General features: G+C 37.0%; 1 protein-coding gene across 2 annotated transcripts in view; it reads right to left on the bottom strand.

Annotated features, from left to right (window-relative positions):
* myo1d (myosin 1D) overlaps nt 1-21,562 on the bottom strand; it is a 75,347-nt gene that overhangs the window by 14,899 nt on the left and 38,886 nt on the right. For both annotated transcript variants that reach the window (XM_056255730.1, XM_056255729.1), the window contains exons 15-21: nt 19,380-19,546; nt 17,526-17,733; nt 8,965-9,188; nt 7,768-7,906; nt 7,556-7,660; nt 7,321-7,434; nt 2,935-3,089 (exon numbers count right to left, since the gene is read on the bottom strand). In XM_056255730.1, coding sequence (XP_056111705.1) covers nt 2,935-3,089; nt 7,321-7,434; nt 7,556-7,660; nt 7,768-7,906; nt 8,965-9,188; nt 17,526-17,733; nt 19,380-19,546 — 1,112 coding nt within the window. The remainder of the gene's footprint in view (nt 1-2,934; nt 3,090-7,320; nt 7,435-7,555; nt 7,661-7,767; nt 7,907-8,964; nt 9,189-17,525; nt 17,734-19,379; nt 19,547-21,562) is intronic.

Raw genomic sequence — 21,562 nt, forward strand, 5'->3', positions numbered from 1 at the left:
GGGGGCGGGGACGGGGGTGTTCGAAGGAGCCGTTTTATTGGTTGGCGCCTAGCCAATGAAATGGGACTTCTATTGTACGCGATGATGTCACGAAACCCGCCTCCTCGTGGATGTTCTGAAACGCTAACATGGCTTAATGCATTAGACTGATTTAAAAGACATAAATTATATTATCAAACTTAGTAAACACAATAATGCATACTACAGAAAAGCAGATGAGCACAGAATATGAACGCAACACGTTAACTTAAAGGAACACTCCGACTTTTTGGGACTTTAGCCTATTCACCTTATCCCCCAGAGTTAGATAAGTCCATACATACCTTTTTCATCTCCGTGCGTGCTATAAGTCTGTTTGACGCACCCACCGCTAGCCTAGCTTAGCACAAAGACTGGATGTAAATGGTTGCAGCTAGCATACTAATCCAAATAAGTGACAAAATAACGCAAACATTTTCCTATTTACATGTTGTGATTTGTATAGTCACAGAGTGTACAAAAAACAAAGTCACATGAGACACAGACATATTTTAACCGTATAAATACTGGGAACTATATTCTCTGAAGGCGAAGCACTGCTACTTGGGCGGAGTGATAACCGCAGCACCTGAGACGAGCCGTGGTGAGCTGAGGAGCAGAGAGACCAAACTCAGGAAACACCATAAATAAAGCATACAGAAAAGCAATTGAGCAGAAAATGAACGCAACTCGTTTAATTGTACGTTAAGCATTTTCCTCTCATAGAAAACCAAGAAAACGCTTAATGAGGCTTATATATGAAGAGTTCAGATGCAAAAGCCTCTAAGTGCCATTTGAAATTTTCTTCTAGAATGATAATTTTTATCAAGCTTGTATATTTAAGTTCAGTAATTTCACTTAAATGGCAATGAAGATTACCTATTAATTGTCATTTAAGTGAAATTACTGAACTGAAATATACAAGCTTGATAAAAATTATCATTCTAGAAGAAAATTTCAAATGGCACTTAGAGGCTTTTGCATCTGAATTATTCATATATATATATATATATATTCGTTATACATTATTAATTAAACACAGGCAGCTGGTTTATTTGCACTGAACACAAATTTGCTTTCTTTCGTCATATTCTGTGCTCATCTGCTTTTCTGTAGTATGCATTATTAGTATGCTGTTAATATCACTAAGTTTGATAATATAATTTATGTCTTTTAAATCAGTCTAATGCATTAAGCCATGTTAGCGTTTCAGAACATCCACGAGGAGGCGGGTTTCGTGACATCATCGCATACAATAGAAGTCCCATTTCATTGGCTAGGCGCCAACCAATAAAACGGCTCCTTCGAACACCCCCGCCCCCGCCCCCCTTCCGCTCTCACCGCCACTGAGTTACAAGTGCACAAATCAGTTTTGCACCTCATATATCGCGAAAAGAGTAGCAAAAGTCAAGGCGCGAAATTCGAACTTGCAGTGACAGATTTGAGAAGTTGCAAGTGCCAATTTGAGGTTGTACTGCGAATTTGAATGTTAGAAGAAGTGCAAATCTGTATTACAAGTTTGTGTCTGTCGTTGTATCTTTGTGAATGGCATTTTACACATTTGTGACTGCTTGTCTGCAGCTTCAGATTCAGAATACAGGTTTGTGACTATTGTCTGCGAGTGCAAATCTCAGCGTTCAAGTTCAGATTTTTATTTTACAGGTTTTCACATCGGAGCTGTGAGTGTAAATGTTCACATACAAGTACGAATATTTATTGTACAAGTTCTCAAATTCACATCTACGTGCTCTCGAGTTTAGCTACTGATTTACCTTCATATTAATGCACGCGAGCAGACCATCTACGGGACAAAGTGTACGCACGTTCTGGACCCGCCTATTGACGCACATTACTGACGCGCTCTTTAAATAACAAAAAATATATATTTTGTGCCATCTATTTTAGTTGCCTCAAAATAGCAACGCGCCAACAATGTGCCTGAACACACCTCGTTTTCAGACCAGCTCTGAAGTGGGCCATGGGTCCTGGTCATGGGTCATGATCAGCCATGGGCACGCAAATGCATTTGCTATTTAAACAACATGGCGCAGGATGTGAAAATGATAACTGCGTCAGGTTGAAACTAGCAAAACACACTTGCATTGCATTGCGCTGGTTGAATGATAGGTCCCAATGTGTTTTCGAATATTTGAAGGATTGAATACATGTTGTGATTCACCTGAAGCCAATTGTAGTCTGATTAACGTATACTTTCTGGACTAGTTCTGTTATTGTGCATGTTTTAAAAGGTTGTTTCAGGGCACTGTATATATAGGGACACTTGTATTATGGTGGGTTTATGTTTTAAATCATAATCTGCCCGGTCAGCCAGGCTCATTTGGCTAAAACACACAGACACACAAAATGGAAACATTCATTCAGACTACCTTCAACTTAGAATCTCTTGGCTTTCCTCTAATCTCAGTACATTGACAGACAGACACACTCTACATACCTCAGATAACCTTTTGATTAAAAAATAATCCATCTAATTTTTTTTATGATTCATAAGCCATACAGAAACAAAAAACATCAAAAGGGCTGTTATAGTGTCTACCGCCTGTCGATTTCAGGAAGTGTAACCCCTTAGCCATCACAGTATGACACACTAGGACATAATTTAGCAAACATCAAGCAGAACCTCTATCTCATTTGGCAGCTTCTTTGAGGCATAAAGTAACTCTCAAATCTAGAAGACACAATTTTTCTACCGCATCATAAAAAGCCATAGGGGGTACCAATCCGACAGGGCTAAGCTGGCTGCTCTGTCCTTAAAAGCCCTGAACTGGCTCCACAGAGAAGACAGTAAGTGAATTATTATGGTTGGCATTCTTAGCCTTATGTGCCCAGGCCCTGTCCCCAGAGTCCTGCTATCTCTCCCAAATCGCTCTCAGGAGCGCCCCTTGCTGGTGTCACCTTTTGAAGTGGCTGAGCATGGTCCCCACCAGCTCTCCGATGCGGCTGTCCCCCGCTGGCACCATGCCTTGCAGGCACACGATTAGGTCCCGGTTGTCTTTGGTGTGGAAGACGACCAGCTGGTCCTTCCCAGGGGAAACGCTCACTCCGGTCACCTGAGACAGAAAGAAAGGGTGATGCGAGTTAAAACAGCACTCATACAGACAACAGCAGACCAGCGTTCACTAATAAGCCCTGCCATAATTTAGTTCTCATTATCGTCAACCTGGGTGGGCCCTGGGTTTTGGAGGTGCACTCGCAGGAAATATTACACATCTGTTGGTACATTGAAGTGTGGGAGCAACTAATCATTTACTGTGTTACAATGAACAAGGTGAGATGCACATTTCCAGAGCAGATGACCTTTAAAATCCAGTGTTTTTTTAGTATAATTTATAAACTATTATAGTATTTATAAATATTTCTAATGAGCTTTTATTTTTATAATTTTATTTCTAATCGCGCTTTAATACATTTTTTATTTCCATTATAGTTTTAGTAATTTTAGTACATTGACTGAAACTTAAGGGACCATTTCTTATTTTCATTTAAGTTTAAGTTGTACATCTAATGTTTATATTTTATTTCAGCTTCATTTCAATTAATTTGTAACAGTTTAATATTAGTTCAAAATAACAACTGGTCAAAACAATAATTTAACATGGGACTGGTGATAATTAAAGGGATATTATATGTTTGAGTGTGGTGGGTTGGTGCTTGGGACCTTGGGTTCTAGTTCAATCATGTGTCAGAACAGACTGCAAAGGTCAATGACATTACGTTTCTATTACGGTATATGCTAAATTAAGTAATTAAAAATATAGTCAGGCAAGGGCAAGGACTTAACTTGAAAACACCTGAACTATCATCCATTTCATTGTATTAATTGAATTTCATTTTCACATTTTTTTGTAGGGGTTCAAGCAAAAATGTCAAAAATTATCTAGAGATTGTAAAATAAAGAAAATTATTTAAAAACAATTTAAACAATTATATTATATTATCTTAATTATAATAATGTTGTCTGCCATTTCAAAGTCAGTCTGGTTTAACCACCATACAGGAAGCCACTTTATTGTCATTTGACAAGAAAACCATAAAAAAGAATATGATAGAGCTGTAGACCCTCAGCAAGTCTCTTAAAAATGCCAGATCATCAACCTGGAAAGGCTAGCTCAGGTTGGCAAATTGAGAAACCACAAAAAAAATGGAATTTGTAATAAAAAAATAAAAAACTTAAAAAAAAACAATAATTGAAGACGTTTCTGGAAATAATGATTAGAGTATTCACTTTTCATGGTCACACCACTCAACAATTTTTTGTCTCAAACTTTATGCTGAAAATTTCATAAATGTTCTTCAAAGGTGTTTACATTATTAATAACTGTACATAACTGTTCTTTTCCAGATGAAGCACTTCAAAATGTGTGATGCAGTTTCCTTGAGGTAAAATGTATTTGTCTTTCATCCTCTTTATCTCTCTCTCTCTCTCTCTCTCTCTCTCTCTCTCTCTCTCTCTCTCTCTCATTCACCCAGATAGGGGCTAGGGTTCAACGAACACAGTCTGGGCTAAAGTAAAAAAGAGCTAAGGGGAAATCGAGTGTACTGATTCCCCCGTGGATCAGTATTCCTGGGCAAAAATCACTAGCTGAAAAGATTAAGAAACTAAGGATCGCTACCACATCTAAGATCTTGGTGATGTGCACATAGAGAAAAGATGCAAGAGGGCGACAGCTGGTGTGACCAAATTAGGACCGCATTATAATACAGTCATTATGGAATGCCGGATATGAGCAATTTGTCACTTACAGTTTGAGTAAATATTTAAAGAACAGTTACGAAAGACAAATGTGAGCATGACACTGATGACCAGTCCAGAACAGGTTGTGATATCCCGATATCCATATTTTTTACATTTTACATTTTTACATTTTTATTCATTTAGCTGACGCTTTTAGCCAAAGCGACTTACAATTGCTATATATGTCAGAGGTCGCACGCCTCTGGAGCAACTTGGGGTTAAGTGTCTTGCTCAGGGACACATTGGTGACTCACAGTGGATTCGAACCCGGGTCTCTCACACCAAAGGCATGTGTCTTATCCACTGCGCCATCACCACCCCATATAATGCTTGTGGAAAGATCAGGCACCCCTGGTGTCTGGTAGACACCGGTAGAAAATTAGTCACATTACTACTGACATTACTAGTGCTCCCACTGTTATGTAAAAGATTCATTAATTAGTATCATGCAGTGTGATTTTATGCACTATAGGCTACATATCTTCTTTTTCCCCTTTCCATAGTAATACTGGGCAATTTTATTATAATTTCTTATCATCATGCCGAGATATATGAACCAAACAAACATCATTCAGGAAAATATAAAGAATACAAAGAGGTCTATGAAGCGTAAAACAGCCTGCAACAGGAGAAAAAAAGATGAAAACAAAGAAAGACCACAGAAGTGCGAAGACACAAGCAAGCCCGAGCAGAAGGAACACACAGAGGAGGCAAATTTGTGCACATGCTGGAACGATACTAGACATCAGCTGATCTCCACTCCCTCCGTCACCATGACAACCCCATCCCCTGGGATGTTGGCATGACAACAGTGGAGAAGGAGATGGATGAAGGAGGAGGAGCATAGCTGAGTTGCAGAGCGGATTGTATTTTGGGGGGGGGGGGGGGATTAACGTGGTGTGTTTTTTTTTGATAATATCTCTATAATGGTTTTTTTAGGACATGGTTCCAGACCAACCATTTAATAATGCAATGAGTGCCCTTGATATCCTTTTTGTCTTTGAGGTGTTTGCTGACACATAAATCATTTTATCAATTTCCCTGACCTGTGCGTTCTGTGACACTGGAGCAATAAATAAATGTGAGGGGCAGGAAAGATTTAGCTGGGCAATGACCTTTCCCTAATCAAGAGATGATAACTGCTCTTTTCCAGCATAAAAAAAATCAGATATTTAACCACCCACATTAGGAAATTTATTATCCGACCCACTGTGCATATAGTCAAAGCAATAAAAAACGCTTATAACCGCGGTATTTGTGTTGAATGAAGAACAAAAGAATACTTAATTGAACACTGTTGATAAATTTAATTGTGTGTCACTTTCACAACTCGCTTCTCCCATTACTAGTGCTGCCAATTTAATGAGTTAATTTACTACAATTAGCCTATATATATATATATATATATATATATATATATATATATATATTTAAAAAAAATAACCAATTTTTCAATAGTTTGGGGTCAGTAAGAAATATATATATATATATATATATATATATATATATTTTTTTTTTTAAATAAATATAAATTTTATTCAGCAAAGGATGCATTACAAAATTATTAAAACTGACAGTAAAGAATTTTTACTTGTTCCAAAAAAATATATTTCAAATAAATGCTTTTGAACTTTCTATTCATCTAAAAGATGCATCACGGTTTCCACAAAAACATTAGGCAGCACAACTATTTTCAACATTGATAATAATAAGAAATGTTTCTTGAGCACCAAATCATCATATTAGAATGATTTCTGAAGGATCATGTGACACTGAAGAACATTCAGCTTTACCACCACAGGAATAAATGAAACGTAACATTTTTACTATTTTACTATTTAAGCTATTTTATCATTTGTAATAATATTTCATATTACTGTTTTACTGTATTTTGATCAAATAAATGCAGCCTTGGTGAGCATAAGAGACTTCTTTTAAAAACATTCAAAAATTTTACCGACCCCAAACTTTAGAACAGTAGACGTATAATTAATTAAAAATACAAATATCACTAAAGCTGATGTTTACTGATACAATATATTTATTGATTCATTCAATAAAAATAAATAAATAGCTCAAGCACTCAAAGGTCTAAACCCATTTAAAACTAATCCCCGAGACAAAGGGTTTGCTTGACCTGAGCTGTATTTCAAGCAAAACAGAGAATTAATTTAGTGTAAAGCTATGTTATGTAAACTGACCATGACTGGAAAGACTAGATGTTGTACCAGTTTTAGCTCAAGATAAAACATTTTGGGTTTATAGATTAAAACAGTCTTTATTAACCCTGGAAGTATATAAACACAATCCATTTTGATTTTAACTGTAAAGAAAAATACATTACTACAATCTGAATAATCAATAAAAAATCTTGATTGCAACCATTCTTAAAATTCAGTTGTGACTCTTGATATTGAATAATGTGATTATCATTCTCTTTAAACACCAAAGTGTATTTAGCACTCTAAATATGATTGGCAGTCGTATTATGCTGCTGTTTGAATGCAACCTATGATTACTTATATAAGAATAAGGTAAATATTTACATTATAGAGTGGGATGCTCTTCATGGGCTTGTACTGCTTGACAGGGTCCATTTTGTAGAGGTGGCGATCGGTGATGAGCAATGCTCGGTCCTCTGCTTTATTGAAGCGATTGATCTGTTAAGATAATAATATTGCATAGGTTAACAACATACAAAGCAAACACCTGCGACTTGAGTGTTGATACACATTAACTGTGAGTCAGAGAAGTCTCAACCGATTATAATCAAGGACATACTTTGCGGACATTGCAGGAGAAGAGGATTCTCATGAACTTATCTTTCCTCTGCAGATCACTGGACACCAGAGTAAAAGAAGATGCTGTCCCAGGACTGTCCCTTTTCTAAGAACAGAAAAATCTTGGTGTTAAACATTCTATACTTAATGTATTCTAATTTATTTTAAACCATATGTTAATCTCAGATACATTGCATGATTTTAAACACTAACCAGGTAGTTGCCCTCCCAGGCTTTCTGCAGTCCTAGATCTGCTCTCTGCCCCTTCAGGCACTCTAATGTGGCCACTTTAGCCCTGACCTGCATCATCTCCTCTGGAGACAAGTCTTTAATGAGCGTCCAGGCCCACCATCTAAAATGATTTCAAATAAATATCCTAAACCAACATACACCGTAATTGTTACAGGAATGTACAGTAAAAAGTAAAAAAAAAATCCATTAAAATATACTAAAAAAAATAACATTATTTTTCAATAATTTAACAAAACGTTTGCATGTTAAAGGGGTCATGACATGAGATATAAAATTTGGTCTTTGTATTATTAAAACATCTTGTAAGTTTCATTGTTTAAAACAAAGCATCTATTTAATCAAGCTCCAAAAACGGCTCGTTTTGATATTGCGGGATCTAATTATTAGCTTTTTGTGAAGTTTCCTGACAAACCCACAGAAGTTTGCGAACCCCAGATTGAGAAACCCTGCATTAAAGCAAAAGGGGGAAAACCAAATACTGATGAGAAATAGTGGAATTTGTGTTCATTTCAGTTAGATTTTACACTCAATTTGTTATGTTGATAATTTAATTTGTATTGAAAAAATTGCTTAATATTTCTTTTAAATGCTGTAGGTGCAAAAAAAAAATACTAATGAGAAATTGTAAAAGTCCTGTCAATTTCAGTAAGATGTTACACTCAAGTTGTTATACTGCTATATTTTTAAAGATCTATTTTTTTTATGATGTCGGTGCACATCTGCTGTCTGACTAAAAATCTAAACACCAGGAATATTATTTTGACTTTCAGGCCATTTTCTACATTGTTTTCAGGGTCAGAGCTGTGTTAAGGCTCTTGTGAATAGATCTCCAACAAGGCTTTGATCCAAAGATCAATATGTGCTCCAGGCTCAACAGCCCTGTTGAACACAAGAGAGCCTTTCCATTCTTAAAGACCTAGGAAATACACAAGCCTATAGCAAAAAAAAAGAACATTTCCTTGTCCAACAATGATAAAGAGCTGAAAGCATTGAAGTGAGTCAGAGACATTACATTGTTATAATAACATTAGGCCAGACCGTGTTCCCCCGTCACACGGCTGACGTTAATGCAGAACAGCTGAAGCCATACATGACTACCCCATGAGTCACACAGAGCACCAGTGAGCCTGTCCACTTCCTGTCCTCTGTAACTCTGACCTGTTGTAGATGTTCCTCAGCGCCTCCTCAAACTTCCGCAAGACCTTGGGCGGTGTGGGCCACTTCACATGTTTGCCATGATCCTTCATGCCACGGACATTTTTGAAGCGCCGGTTGACCTCTCGGATGTATGACTTAACCTTGTATCGTCTGTACGCCCGGATGATGATAAGAGCAGCACGCATGCGGCGGTAACGCCTTCTGGCCAGTGTTCCACGCCACACCTGAGTGAAAGAGTGCGATAAAAAGAGTGTGAGTGAAAGATCAAGATTAACATTGTAACCTAATGCAAATATCACAATATCGAAGATGAAACTTTTGGACTATCTCAAGGCAAATGTAAATAAAGACATGACAAAAGCAATATCAACAACAGACCTTCACTTAATCATCTTCTGTCCACAATTTTATCATTTTGAACATAGTCAACTAAAATTATTACTTTTTTGACTAAATTTAAATGCTATTTGACAGTAAAATGGACTTAAAAATGACATGAAAAAAATTAAAAAATTAAATTTCAGACAAAAGACAAACTCAAAAGGAAAAAAAGGTGAAAAGTTTTTTAAAATGTATTGTAATCAGATTTTTTTTATAGCTGTATCTGAACATGGTTATCTATTTTCTTATATCTAGATGCATAATGTCATTCCAAGTATCCCCGCTACTCCTCAGGTCTAAATATAGCCATTTTTATCTTGTTTATTTGTGTATGAGAATACCCCTGGTAGAGATGCAGTATATCATGGTGCCAAATATAACACATCTGCTCCAATGATACATATAATGTGATCTGTGGCACCCAAAGTGCATTTCTGAAGATGTAAGGCCGGTCTTAGACATGAATAATAGATGATAATGGACCTCTGGGGAGCTGTTTAAGTGGCTCAGTACTCAGAAAAAACCCCACCATATGTTGAATCCACATTACATTGACTCAGGTGGGAAGAAGTGAAAGGAGCCTTATGTCTGGCAAATATGACATCATAAACATGAGGTTAAACTTGATGTGTTGTCCAAAGATATCAATTCCAATGTCCTTTTCTATAATACTGTCTTAAAAATAGAGGATGCTGCTTTTTGGTGACCTGAACTGTCACCACAGTTGCCTCAAGCTTGCATTATACGATATTCAGTGTACAATTTTGTGTTAAATTAAATTAAATAAAAATCAGCGCTGTAGTGTGGGCGAGTACCCCTACATGGTCTCTAATCTTTGCCTGTGTGCTAGTACTGACCTCAAGGAAGAACTTGCTTTGAGTTCTGTGCTATTGTGACTGAACCCATTACATAACTTAACTGTATGACTAATGCAGAGGAGTGCAAGAACAGTAGGACTCCACATTCATACTCAGCAAATCTGATACCCTAGGTACCACATCACTAAATTGATGCGATGGACATGATGTGCACTTGTCTCATTTCTAAACACATATCAATCAATCAGTCCGAGAGAAATGCAGGGCAATTCAGATAACAACTTATTGATATTATTGATTAGGCATTAATTATGATGTATTACAGATTACATAAAGGTAATTAGCTTAGCTAATTAGAGGTTGAAGGGTCCATTTCAAATATTGTACAATGCAGCATGTTGCCCAGATTTGGATTATGGGTTTAAAACATATACTCTTTTTTTTTTAAAACACTTTGAAATTTGCTTTAACTACAATTTTGTTTTTAAGTGTATGGAAATTAAGCTGAAGATGATTTGCAATTTTAATGTCAAAAGGTATTTACATATTACATAAGGGAATAACTTACTGCATAACCAATTGTTTTTGTCAGACTAAAAGTCTGAACAGATGTTTTTAGGCTGTTTCTGTTCAAGGGGGAGAAAATGATTCTGAAATAAATATTGACAACAAGGCATTAACAGTAAATGCATGTAAATTTAAATTGAGCATTCACACATGAATTTAATATAAATATATATTGAAATTGTGTAATGCACACCTAGTGTGTGTGTGTGTGTGTGTGTGCATACATAAATGTATATATGTGTGTGTGTGTGTGTGGGTGTGTGTGTGTGTGTATACACATCTATATCTATGTACTGTATATATACACACACACACGCATACACATACACATATATAAATTATTCAACCCCCATTGCAAATCAGGTTTATTGGCAAAATTTACAGACTTCCGGCTGTTTGCAATGAACAAATCCAACAAAAGTAATTGAAATAGCTTAACACAACAAATGTTTCAAGTGGTTTCCCCAAATTCAAATGAAAATGCAAATTTAATGACTTCTGCAGTCTCAAAATTATTCAACCCCTTGAATAGAATCCCTCACAACAGCAATAATCTGCAAAATAGGTGTTGTCTCAAGCACACCTGATGAAACGAATCAAGGGCTTCATTAGTTACACCAGGTGTGCTTGAGCTAGAACACATGAAATATCTGAACTGGCTAGGTTTGTTGAGTGTCATGTTTGACTGCATGTTAGAAGAATGGTCCAAAAAGTTTAGAGAAGACCTAATTGCCCTTCACTACCAAGGAACAAGATACAAAAAGATAGACAACGTTGGAAGCATAGTTCGCAAGTTCAAAGTTAAAGGAACAGTGGTTACACTACCTGGACGGGGCAGAAAAAGGAAGCTATCAACAGATTTCTGAGAAAGCAGGTTCAGAAAAACCCTACAAAAGACCTGCAGCAAGACTTGGTGGCAACAGGCTCTGAGGTTTCAGCTTGCACAGTAAGGTCCCAAAAGCACAAGAAAAGTGTTAAAAATCATATGAATAAGCAACCGAAGTTTTGGAATTCTGTTCTGTGGAGCGATGAGACAAAACTGGAACTTTTCGGCCCTATGGGTCAGCGGTATGTCTGGAGGAAGAAGAATGAAGCATATGCTGAAAAGTACACTGTCTACAGTTAAGCATCGTGGGGGCTCGGTGATGCTCTGGGGCTGCTTTGCATCCTCTGGCACTGGAAACCTGCAGCGTGTGGAAGGCAAGATGGGTTCATTTAAGTATAAGGAAATCCTAGGAGAAATCGCCATGCCGTCAGTGAGGAAGCTGAAGCTTGGGCGTCATTGGACCTTCCAACAGGAAAGGTCCAATTCCAATTCCACCAAAGCTTGGTTGCAGAAGAAGTCCTGGAAGATTCTACAGTGGCCATCAGTCACCTGACTTGAACCCCACAGAAAATCTCTGGTGGGATTTGAAGGCGGCGGTTGCAGCACGCAAACCCAAGAATATTACTGAACTGAAGGCCATTGCTCATGAGGAATGGGTTAAGATTCCTCAGAAACGCTGCACAAAGCTGGTGTCTGGTTATACATCTTGTTTCCAGCAGGTAATAACAGCAAAAGTGTGCTCTATTAAGTACTAAAGATGCTTGCAATGAAGGGGTTGAATAATTTTGAGACTGCGGAAGTCATTAAAAGTTGCATTTTCAGTTGAATATGCAGAAACCACTTGAAACATTTGTTGTGTTGAGCTATTTCAATTACTTTTGTTTGATTTGTTCTTTGAAAACAGCTGAAAGTCTGCAAATTTTGCCAATAACTCTGATTTGCAATGGGGATTGAATATTTTTGATTACACTCATTCATATAGTGGATATAGCCTACATATAGTGTATGTAGATCTACCTTCCTGCAAAGTTCAGCTCCAACCCTGATCAAACACAACTGAACGATCTAATTGAGATCTTCAGGAAGACTTGATAATTAACGTTATGTTTATATTTACTATATATTATTTACACACACACACAGACACGCATATTACAGCTTTTATACTTTGTAATGCAGCACACCACTCCCATCATATCAAATTAGCAAATAAATGTTTATGCTGCAGGGAAAAACAATTTACATGCAAATATCCAATTTTACAAATATTCCTAACCTAAAATCTACATAATTTGAATTGTAACCAATAGCAGAATAGCAGAATGTCTGGGTGAAAATCAGCCTGAGCTATTCAAATTGTGTTTATGGTAATTTATAGAGTTAAGGCCAACTGCACATTCACACTGGCCATGCTGATGACATTGGAAATGCTTAAACAGTGGGTGGACAGACGGTTTGTGTTTTTTTTTGAGAGAGAGAGAGAGAGAGAGAGAGAGAGAGAGAGAGAGAGAGAGAGAGAGAGAGAGAGAGAGAGAGAGAGAGAGAGAGAGAGAGAGAGAGAGAGAGAGAGAGAGAGAGAGAGAGAGAGAGAGAGAATGGTGGTAGTTGACGACACTCGGGGGAAAGTGGGTAAATCAGGCCAATAACAAGACCTCAACTCACCCCGCCCCCTCCAGTCAGCTTGTCTGATCAGCGTTTAACAAACCCAGCACAATACCGCCTCTCCGCAGCAGATTTACACACTCATCAAAGCCTGACTGGAGAAAGCTATGACAAAGAAGTCTCATATAACAAATAATTCATGCATAAATCTTTCAATCAAACCCATTGCTTAGCACTTTTTCTTTTTAACTTTCTTTTAAGGGCTGCCAAAAAAATGATTGAAAAGAAAGAGTATGACAAGATAAGATTTATGTATTTTAATGGCTATTACTGGTGTCCAAACATCTTCTTTATTGAGATGAAATAAAAGTGATATATGAATAAAAAGAGGCTATTGAATCTCTCATCCTGCAGAAAACAGGACAAAGAAATTCAAGCAGAATCTATTCAGTTGTACCATCAGGTGTCAAAAGGCAATTACAGATGGCTGACAGAATGTGAGGTGACTTATCATTAATCAGAGAGGCAGGCAGGCAAATCCCACAATCCCTAAACACACACAATTTCACACACTGGCAGGACAGAATCACGGTCAGGGTATGTGACAGAGTTAAAAGCATACACAAAATATCCTAACCACAGACAATCCCACAAGACAGTGGGGGAGGAAAATGCGAAAGAGCCATTTTCATAAATCAATAACATGTGCTTGGCAAACCATTGACTTGATGATGGAAGCCTCCATCTTCACTGTGTCGTCTGGCAGATTGTTGGACAAGTGTGTGTGTGTGTGTGTTGGAGGGTTGTGTAGATGTTGGGGTGGTGCCACTTTCTCAGCCAAATAACAGCGAGGCTCCTTTTGCAGCTGTCATTGCATTCATGTTTGACTGCTGTAATATTTATCTACATTTTAATATCTAAATAAAACGTGTGATGCAAAACTAGGATACTGCTATATTTACTTAGGTCTTCTCAGTGTTTTAAGCATGTTGTTATGTGGTAGCTAGGCTATTTTGAGTGGTTGCTAGGTGGCTACTTACTATATGAAGTTAATACTTAATTTGAGTTATACTTAGTTAAGCTTTTCACATCCTAAGAATGAGAAATTCCAGTGGTGTCTGTACTTTATCTGAGTATTTGTTTTTGTTATATTGTTTTCATGTTATCACTGTGAAGCGCTTTGATACAATCTGTATTGTAAAAAGCGCTATATAAATAAAGGTGACTTGACTTGACTTGACTATTTATTCTGAGAAACGAACTTTCCTCCACTACATTTCATAAAAAATATATCATTCCTTGTCATTTTGAAATTAATAAATCAATATGCGAATTTGTGAAAGAGCTTTTTAATGAATTGGTTCACAAATCACACTTAATGATTTATTTGTGAACTGGAGTGATCCAATTGCAGCTGTTCTCGAGTCAACAACTGTCTGATTCAATGACACAGTCAGAGTGCATCTCATGTTAACAATTCACTGAATTGTTTATGTCTGACACAAAATGGCAAAAATCTGTAATTCTGTAGTTAGTTACTGACTAGGAGTCCCTGGTAGAAGAGATACTGTATCTCAACGAGACCTTCCTGATAATTTTTTTTTTTTTTTATAAATGTAAAAAATAAATAAATTAAAAAAGTTACGACCTGAAAAAATGTTTTAGTGATGGTTGCCGCAGACATGGTTGGTCTATGAAAATCACTGCACATTTCTCATCTTGTCTTATGTCTAATCTAAGCTCTAATCTCGTGATTGAATGAATGATTCAGTGACACACTCTCTGCCACCTACTGGCAGATGTAATGATGTAATCACCAGAAAGAGAGAAAAATCCCCACCACTAACAGTCTAAAGAACAATAATAAACACAAATGTCAACCGATTCCTTGATAATGAAAATGCGGTTGAGGAAACAGTAAAGATATTTTGATAGATGAAAGACCTTGTGCACATCTGAACTGGCTCTTTTCAAGGACAAAATGGTAAAACACCTTCATTAGATGCAGTACATTTCCATTTCCCACTTTGCCAGTGATGGCGTGTCCCCATTAACTGTCATCTCGTGAGCCATCAGGATGGGGTTATTGCACCAGGCAAACGTTTCACTAAAACCTACAGTTTTTACATGACAAGTAAAAAATGCAAGTATTAGATGCTTCATTTTTTTTTTTCCATCTACTATTGCAATCAGACACAGCAAAAAGAAGATGCAGCAGTAGAAAAACATCTGAGCAAAAACAAACAATCCTAGAGGAGGTATAAGGGATTTATGGGGGAAAATATAGGAGATTTATATAGGGAGTCTGACATCTCTGTGCATTGAGTGTTTGTTTGCCTCAGCAGATGCAATAAAAATCCACATTGTATTGTCAAGTCTTAAATCTGTTCTATCATTTCAGAAATTAGTGATATGGGATTTAACTCAGTCCATAAAATAAACAGAGAGCTTCTCTCACAGCAGAAACCACAACTAACATGGCTGATGCAGTGGATGCTGGGGCTTGAACGAATGAAATATTAATTAAAGGAAGGAAATTCATGAATAATGCAGCCACTCAATGTTTGTGTTTTGTACAAGCTGATCCGATTTGCTTCAAATTGCCTCCATTCAAAGACACATCTTTCTGATGAACCGAACGGAGGGTCATACGGCGAGAGTCAGCATGCATCTTGCCTCTGCCCAAAGGAGCTCGCTGGCAGAGCAGAGCATCCTGGGTATTTTCATCACCTACAGGAGAAGCGCTAAAGCATAACGGCTTAGAAATGGCAGTGGAGTGAGGGGGCGGAGAAAGGCAATGGCACAGAAAAATGGCAGGAGATCTGTGAAGCAGTGGTGGGGTGAGACAGACAGGAAATCTGGAGAAAGTGGGAGGTGAGGAATAACAGAGCATTGATTGGGGGATTGGGGGTTATTTTGGTTTACATCCTTAAAAAAGATGAAGATAAATGTATCCCCATGTGCTACACACTGAGAAATGAGAGACAAAGGAGAGGAAGCAGACCTCAAAAACCTACAAACAAGGAGATTCATACAGATGAGCAGTAGCATTTTCAAATTGGGTTCATTGGGAGCCTGTGGCACAAATGTTAGAACCGCTGGCAAAACCGGTAGAGTTGGCACAACTCAGTCCAGTCTGCCATATGCTGATAAAGGGATTGTGTGTGAAAGAAAGATGATCCAAACCTAAAAGACACACATGTGAATGGTTTCAGTTTTTAGGGCTAACCGTAAATTGTTGTTTTTTGTGCAAAATAACACATTATCGCCTGTCACTCACTGGAGATAAACTCTGCTGGGACGCCTGGATATTGCCTGGAGGTTTACAATATGATTGATACAGAGCCAACATTCCCCCAAATACTGTTTTTAACCCTTAGGGAACTCAAGATTAACCTGTTTCAGGATTACACCTCTAACTCAGCTCTGAATCCATAAAACAAGATCAAACAATCAATCTCCGATCCAGGCAGAGCAAAGATTCGACACTTTGATATCTGCATCTGCTCATGAATGTAGCAGTCTGGTGAGACCACGAGAGCTTGAGTTTGATATTGAATGTAGGCGTGGTGAAAAACCATGTCAGTTTGTGTTTAAAAGCATCTCGAAAATGGGTATCCCCTGATAACATCTTCTGAAATAGAGAATCTTGCAACAGGGGGAGTGGTAAAAAAACAAACACTCAATGCACAGACAGGAGCTGACAGAATAGATGCTTTGATTTCTATCTGTCAGTCACTGAAGACAATAAAGTGAGAGTGGGGAATATACAGTAGCGTGCTAAGACCCCCCCAATCATTTTGTGTGACAGTGAAATGACACTGGCAGTCAATAAATCTGCCATTCAAAATATTTTCATGTTCCTGAGGAAAAATAAAAGTAGAAACATCCCTTTAAAAATACCAGAAAGCAATGTGTTTTGTGTATTTACACAGACAAAAGAAAATGCCCTGAGCCAAAGGGATTTACGTGCCATATTGTTTTATTGCTGCCTTGTTGTTTTGTCTGCTGTGGTGCGAGGTCTGCTGTTGAAAAGTAATGGTGTCAATGAATCACAAGAACTAATGGTGCGGATATGGCACCTTGTTGTCTCTGGAGCTGATTAAGTAAATGCGTGAGTGTGTGCCATAATGGAGTTTTGTCAAATTTCTGATCAGAATTAATTTTTGAATACCAGCTGAATATCAAATGAAATACTATGAATGTCTTTTATGAAAAACTGGCACCAAATCAGTACATTAGAATAATGTCATAAAGGGATAGTTCACTGAATATATTTGAAGCCACTGAATATATTTATATAACTACACACCAGTCATTTAAAATAAATTGAATTAAGCCTAAGCTACACATAACATGTCTCGAACCTTTTGCAGAAAGAGGACGATCCTCTTCACCATCTCTGCTCTCTGCTCCTCCAGGCTGAAGATGGTTCTGGGAGTACGGATGAAAACTTTGGTCTTGCCGTAGGCCACGTCATGGTCGAATCCGCAGCCCTGTAGGAGACGTTTCACCGCCTCCTTATCGGACGGCAGGTCGTGATTGGGCCAGGTGAACTCGGAGATCATCTTATACCTGAAAAGTGAAAAAGAAAAGATAATGGGTGAAGGATAGAGAGCAACACGTAGTCTCATACGGTTTATATTATTCTCAGCATTTTAAACTTCTTTCAGTATTATATGATCATGCAGTAATAATAATAATGACATAAAACATTTAAAAAATACATTTATTTATGAAATAGTTTTACATTTATTATAATTATTATAACCTCTCTTTAGCAAGAAAGAAATAGTTAAATATTTTATTACCAATAATCAAACTAAACAATTCTTTTTTTCAATGTCCCTTTATTCACTCGGCAGCTATTTCAGTCAAGCAAGCACAGCTCTTATTTCTTTGAATGGGGAAACATCAAATTCCCCAAAGCTGTTCACCAAGCTTACGATTAAATTTCATATTCAAAATAACCAATGAAATCTGTCTACAACCGTCGCATAATTTTTTTTTCCAAACACTGGAATCATGACAAAAAAAACAGCATTTTTCACAAGCATGGCTCAGAACAATGACAGTTTCTCAGAACACTGACTAAAGGCAGCTGCAGTGACGCAATGACTGTACCAATTGGCGATTGGGTCTTTTATTTTGAAGGCGGGACTAATTCCACCATATTGCGTTTTGAACTTTCTCCCATTCATAGTAATATGAATGCACCGTCTTTGTATAAAGTCTTTGGTAGTAGTTCTTTATCCTGTTGGCTCTATAAGGTTGCCTAGCAGCGAACAATAGCAACTTTCCGCATTAATATAGGCTTTAAACACGGGTTATCCAATCAGAATACAGAGTCTGAGCTATCCATTTTATTACAAGCATTATATAACACACATTGAATCTTTATTTAAGAGAGGTATGAGGCCGGGCCCTTGGGATCAAATCCTCATTTGTCCAGTCTTGCATCTTAAGTAGTACATTATATTCCATGCACATCTGCAGCCTTGACAGACACACAAATCGATCCTGTGAGTGCTGTTAACACTGCATTCTCAAATAGATGCAATTCAGTCTAACTTCCTCTTAGCGACATACATTTTGTCAACTCAGGTGTTGAATCTCATAAACTCATCAGAGTTGTGGCAAGTGTGTTTCAGGGTGTTTTGGGGGACTATTTTGAGCTTTTGAGCAATATACAGATGCCTCAGAAAGTATTTGGACACTCCTGGGACATCAGAGAATGCTTTTTTTTTCTCAAGGATTCTGGTCCTATATATATATATATATATATATATATATATATATATATATATATCAAGAATCATTGTATATTAAGTGACAAAGTACAATGTATGCTCTACTAACTCAAGGCTATTGAAAAAGACTTCAGAATGAACACGGACTGCACGTCATTGTTACATAAAACCCTTCAGTTATCATGACACTTGATGAATAAGGGACTCCGAAGGATGAAAGCTTTCACGTGTTGCGTAAGATCTTCACAATCTGATTGATCAATCTGTAGTTTCAGATGTCAGTAGCAACCAAAGAGGCAACAGTCTCATACAAGCTGTCATAAGAGCATTTAGTTACTATACATGAGCTGAGACTGAACGCCAATGTGACATTATGCAGAGCATCAATTAAAAAGACTATTTAAACAGAAGATAAACAAATGATGATGTAACGCTTTGAAATGGACACAAGAAAAAGAGTAGGATGGTCACCTCTGAAGGAATCGTGGGTAGGTCTGTCGGTTAGCAAAACCAGCTCGTCGTACCCGGACGTTCTCCAGGAGGCCCAGATACTCCACTTGGTGCTTGCAGCGTTCATGTTCAAACAGCAGCGGTGACTTCACATCATTTGGCTTTATGCAACGCACATAGTATGGCTCCTATATGAACAAACAGAGGGCTATGATGAGTAATTGCGCATCTACAGAATGCAACAGTGCAACACTTTTTCAGCCACCTTGGTTCCAAAAATCTTTTCTTTTCTCATAGGGATTTTTGTTAAAGTCTTTGTTAAAGAGTTATAATCCATGAACCAAACCAACCAGCTATGAGGTGAAACACAATATTAATATATTCAATTTAAAGCAAAAAAAAAAGACAATGATACAAGACTGTGTACTTAATGCTTCAAAGAGAGAAAGAACTACAATCCTATGAAATTGACAACTTAACTATTGATTAAAAGATGTTGATTATATAAACAATATGTGTTACATTTATTGCAAAATATACATATATGCAAATATTTAAGAATGCTTCAATGGAGTGGGCAGGTGCTAAAGAGTTTTTTTTATTGGTGACAATCTGCTTGTCGCAATTGTGTGTATGGTGGAGATTTTTCTGCAAAATCATGAGTTATGTAGTTTCTCACCAGAAGTCCTACTGTTAAAATTGATTATTTTAAAATAAAATAAGTTGAAATAATGTGGGCTGGTGGCTTCAAAAGCATATCCCATTGATTACCAACCTCGTAGCTCTGTCTTTAAAGATTTGTAAGTTGTCATTGAAAATCACTTCCCCATGGAGAAAATGAATGTGATTTTTACTTCCAGAAGCTGACTGCTGCAGTCAGACTATTAAATGGCGCTTTGGAATTCTTGACTCTGATTGGCCATTCAAAATGTATGGTAGACCGTTTTTCCAACTTCCTATTTACCTATACTGACATATTGTATGATATAGTGTCTATTTCTTCTCGCATAAAAAAAAAAAAAATCAACAGAAATATTTAATGTCTATACCTGCCAAGTGATTTTTAATGACAACTTACAAATCTTTAAAGACAGACCTACTGAGAGCTACGAGGTTGGTAATCAATGGGATATGCTTTTGAAGCCACCAGCCCACATTATTTCAACTTATTTTATTTTAAAATAATCAATTTTAACAGTGGGACTTCTGGTGAGAAACTACATAACTCATGTTTTTGCAGAAAAATCTCCACACACACAATTGCGACAAGCAGATTGTCACCAATAAAAAAAATTCTTTAGCACCTGCCCACTCCATTGAAGCATTCTTAAATATTTGCATATATGTATATTTCGCAATAAATGTAACATATATTGTTGCGGGTGGATTTTAGCAGTGGCATATAATGCAGTCACTACTACACTCATTTACACAAAATAATGTCAAAATGCCAGTCTTGGCGACTGTCGGTTATGTTTAAAGTGAACGTAAACAGTTGAGAAAGAAAAAGCATGTGTAACAGTATAATGGATCCATGTGTTGGGTCTTAAAGTGGCAGCAGCCTAATATACCTAAGAAAATATTTAAAACATTTTTTATAGAAAATATAAAATATATATATATATGGTTTTTCCTTGGGATGCACCGATATGAACATTTTGGCCGATACCGATAACCGATAATTCTTTACATTTGAAAGCCGATAACCGATATATTGCCCGATAAATCTAAATTAAAATTTTTATATACTTTGATAGCCTGTATAACAAAAGGCTCACCATTAAAAGCCTTGTCTCAAACACTTTTAACATAAATCAAACCTATACAATACAGTATAGCCTAGTTTGAACCAGTGTAAGATTCCTTATCTTTTAAAATTAATTTTACACTCATATGGACAACTTTCTTTATTAAAAAATGGTACTTTATAATAAGGTTTAATTTTGTTAGCATTAGTTAGCATGACCCAACAATTTTATAAAACATTTTTAAGAAAGTTTTATCTGTTAACATTAGTCAATGCACTGTGAACTAACATGAACGCACATTTTTATTAACAATGACAAAGGCTATTGCTCTCTGTTAGTAAATGCATTAACAAATGAGACCTTATTGTAAAGTGTTATCAAAAAATCTATTGCCTAACAAAAAATAAAATACATAAATAATGCAAACAAGTCATTGGATAACATTGGGCTGCATAT

Source organism: Rhinichthys klamathensis, unplaced genomic scaffold, assembly GCF_029890125.1.
Source record: "Rhinichthys klamathensis goyatoka isolate OS25496 unplaced genomic scaffold, OSU_Roscu_1.1 h1tg000121l_1, whole genome shotgun sequence".
Lineage (NCBI taxonomy): Eukaryota > Metazoa > Chordata > Actinopteri > Cypriniformes > Leuciscidae > Rhinichthys > Rhinichthys klamathensis.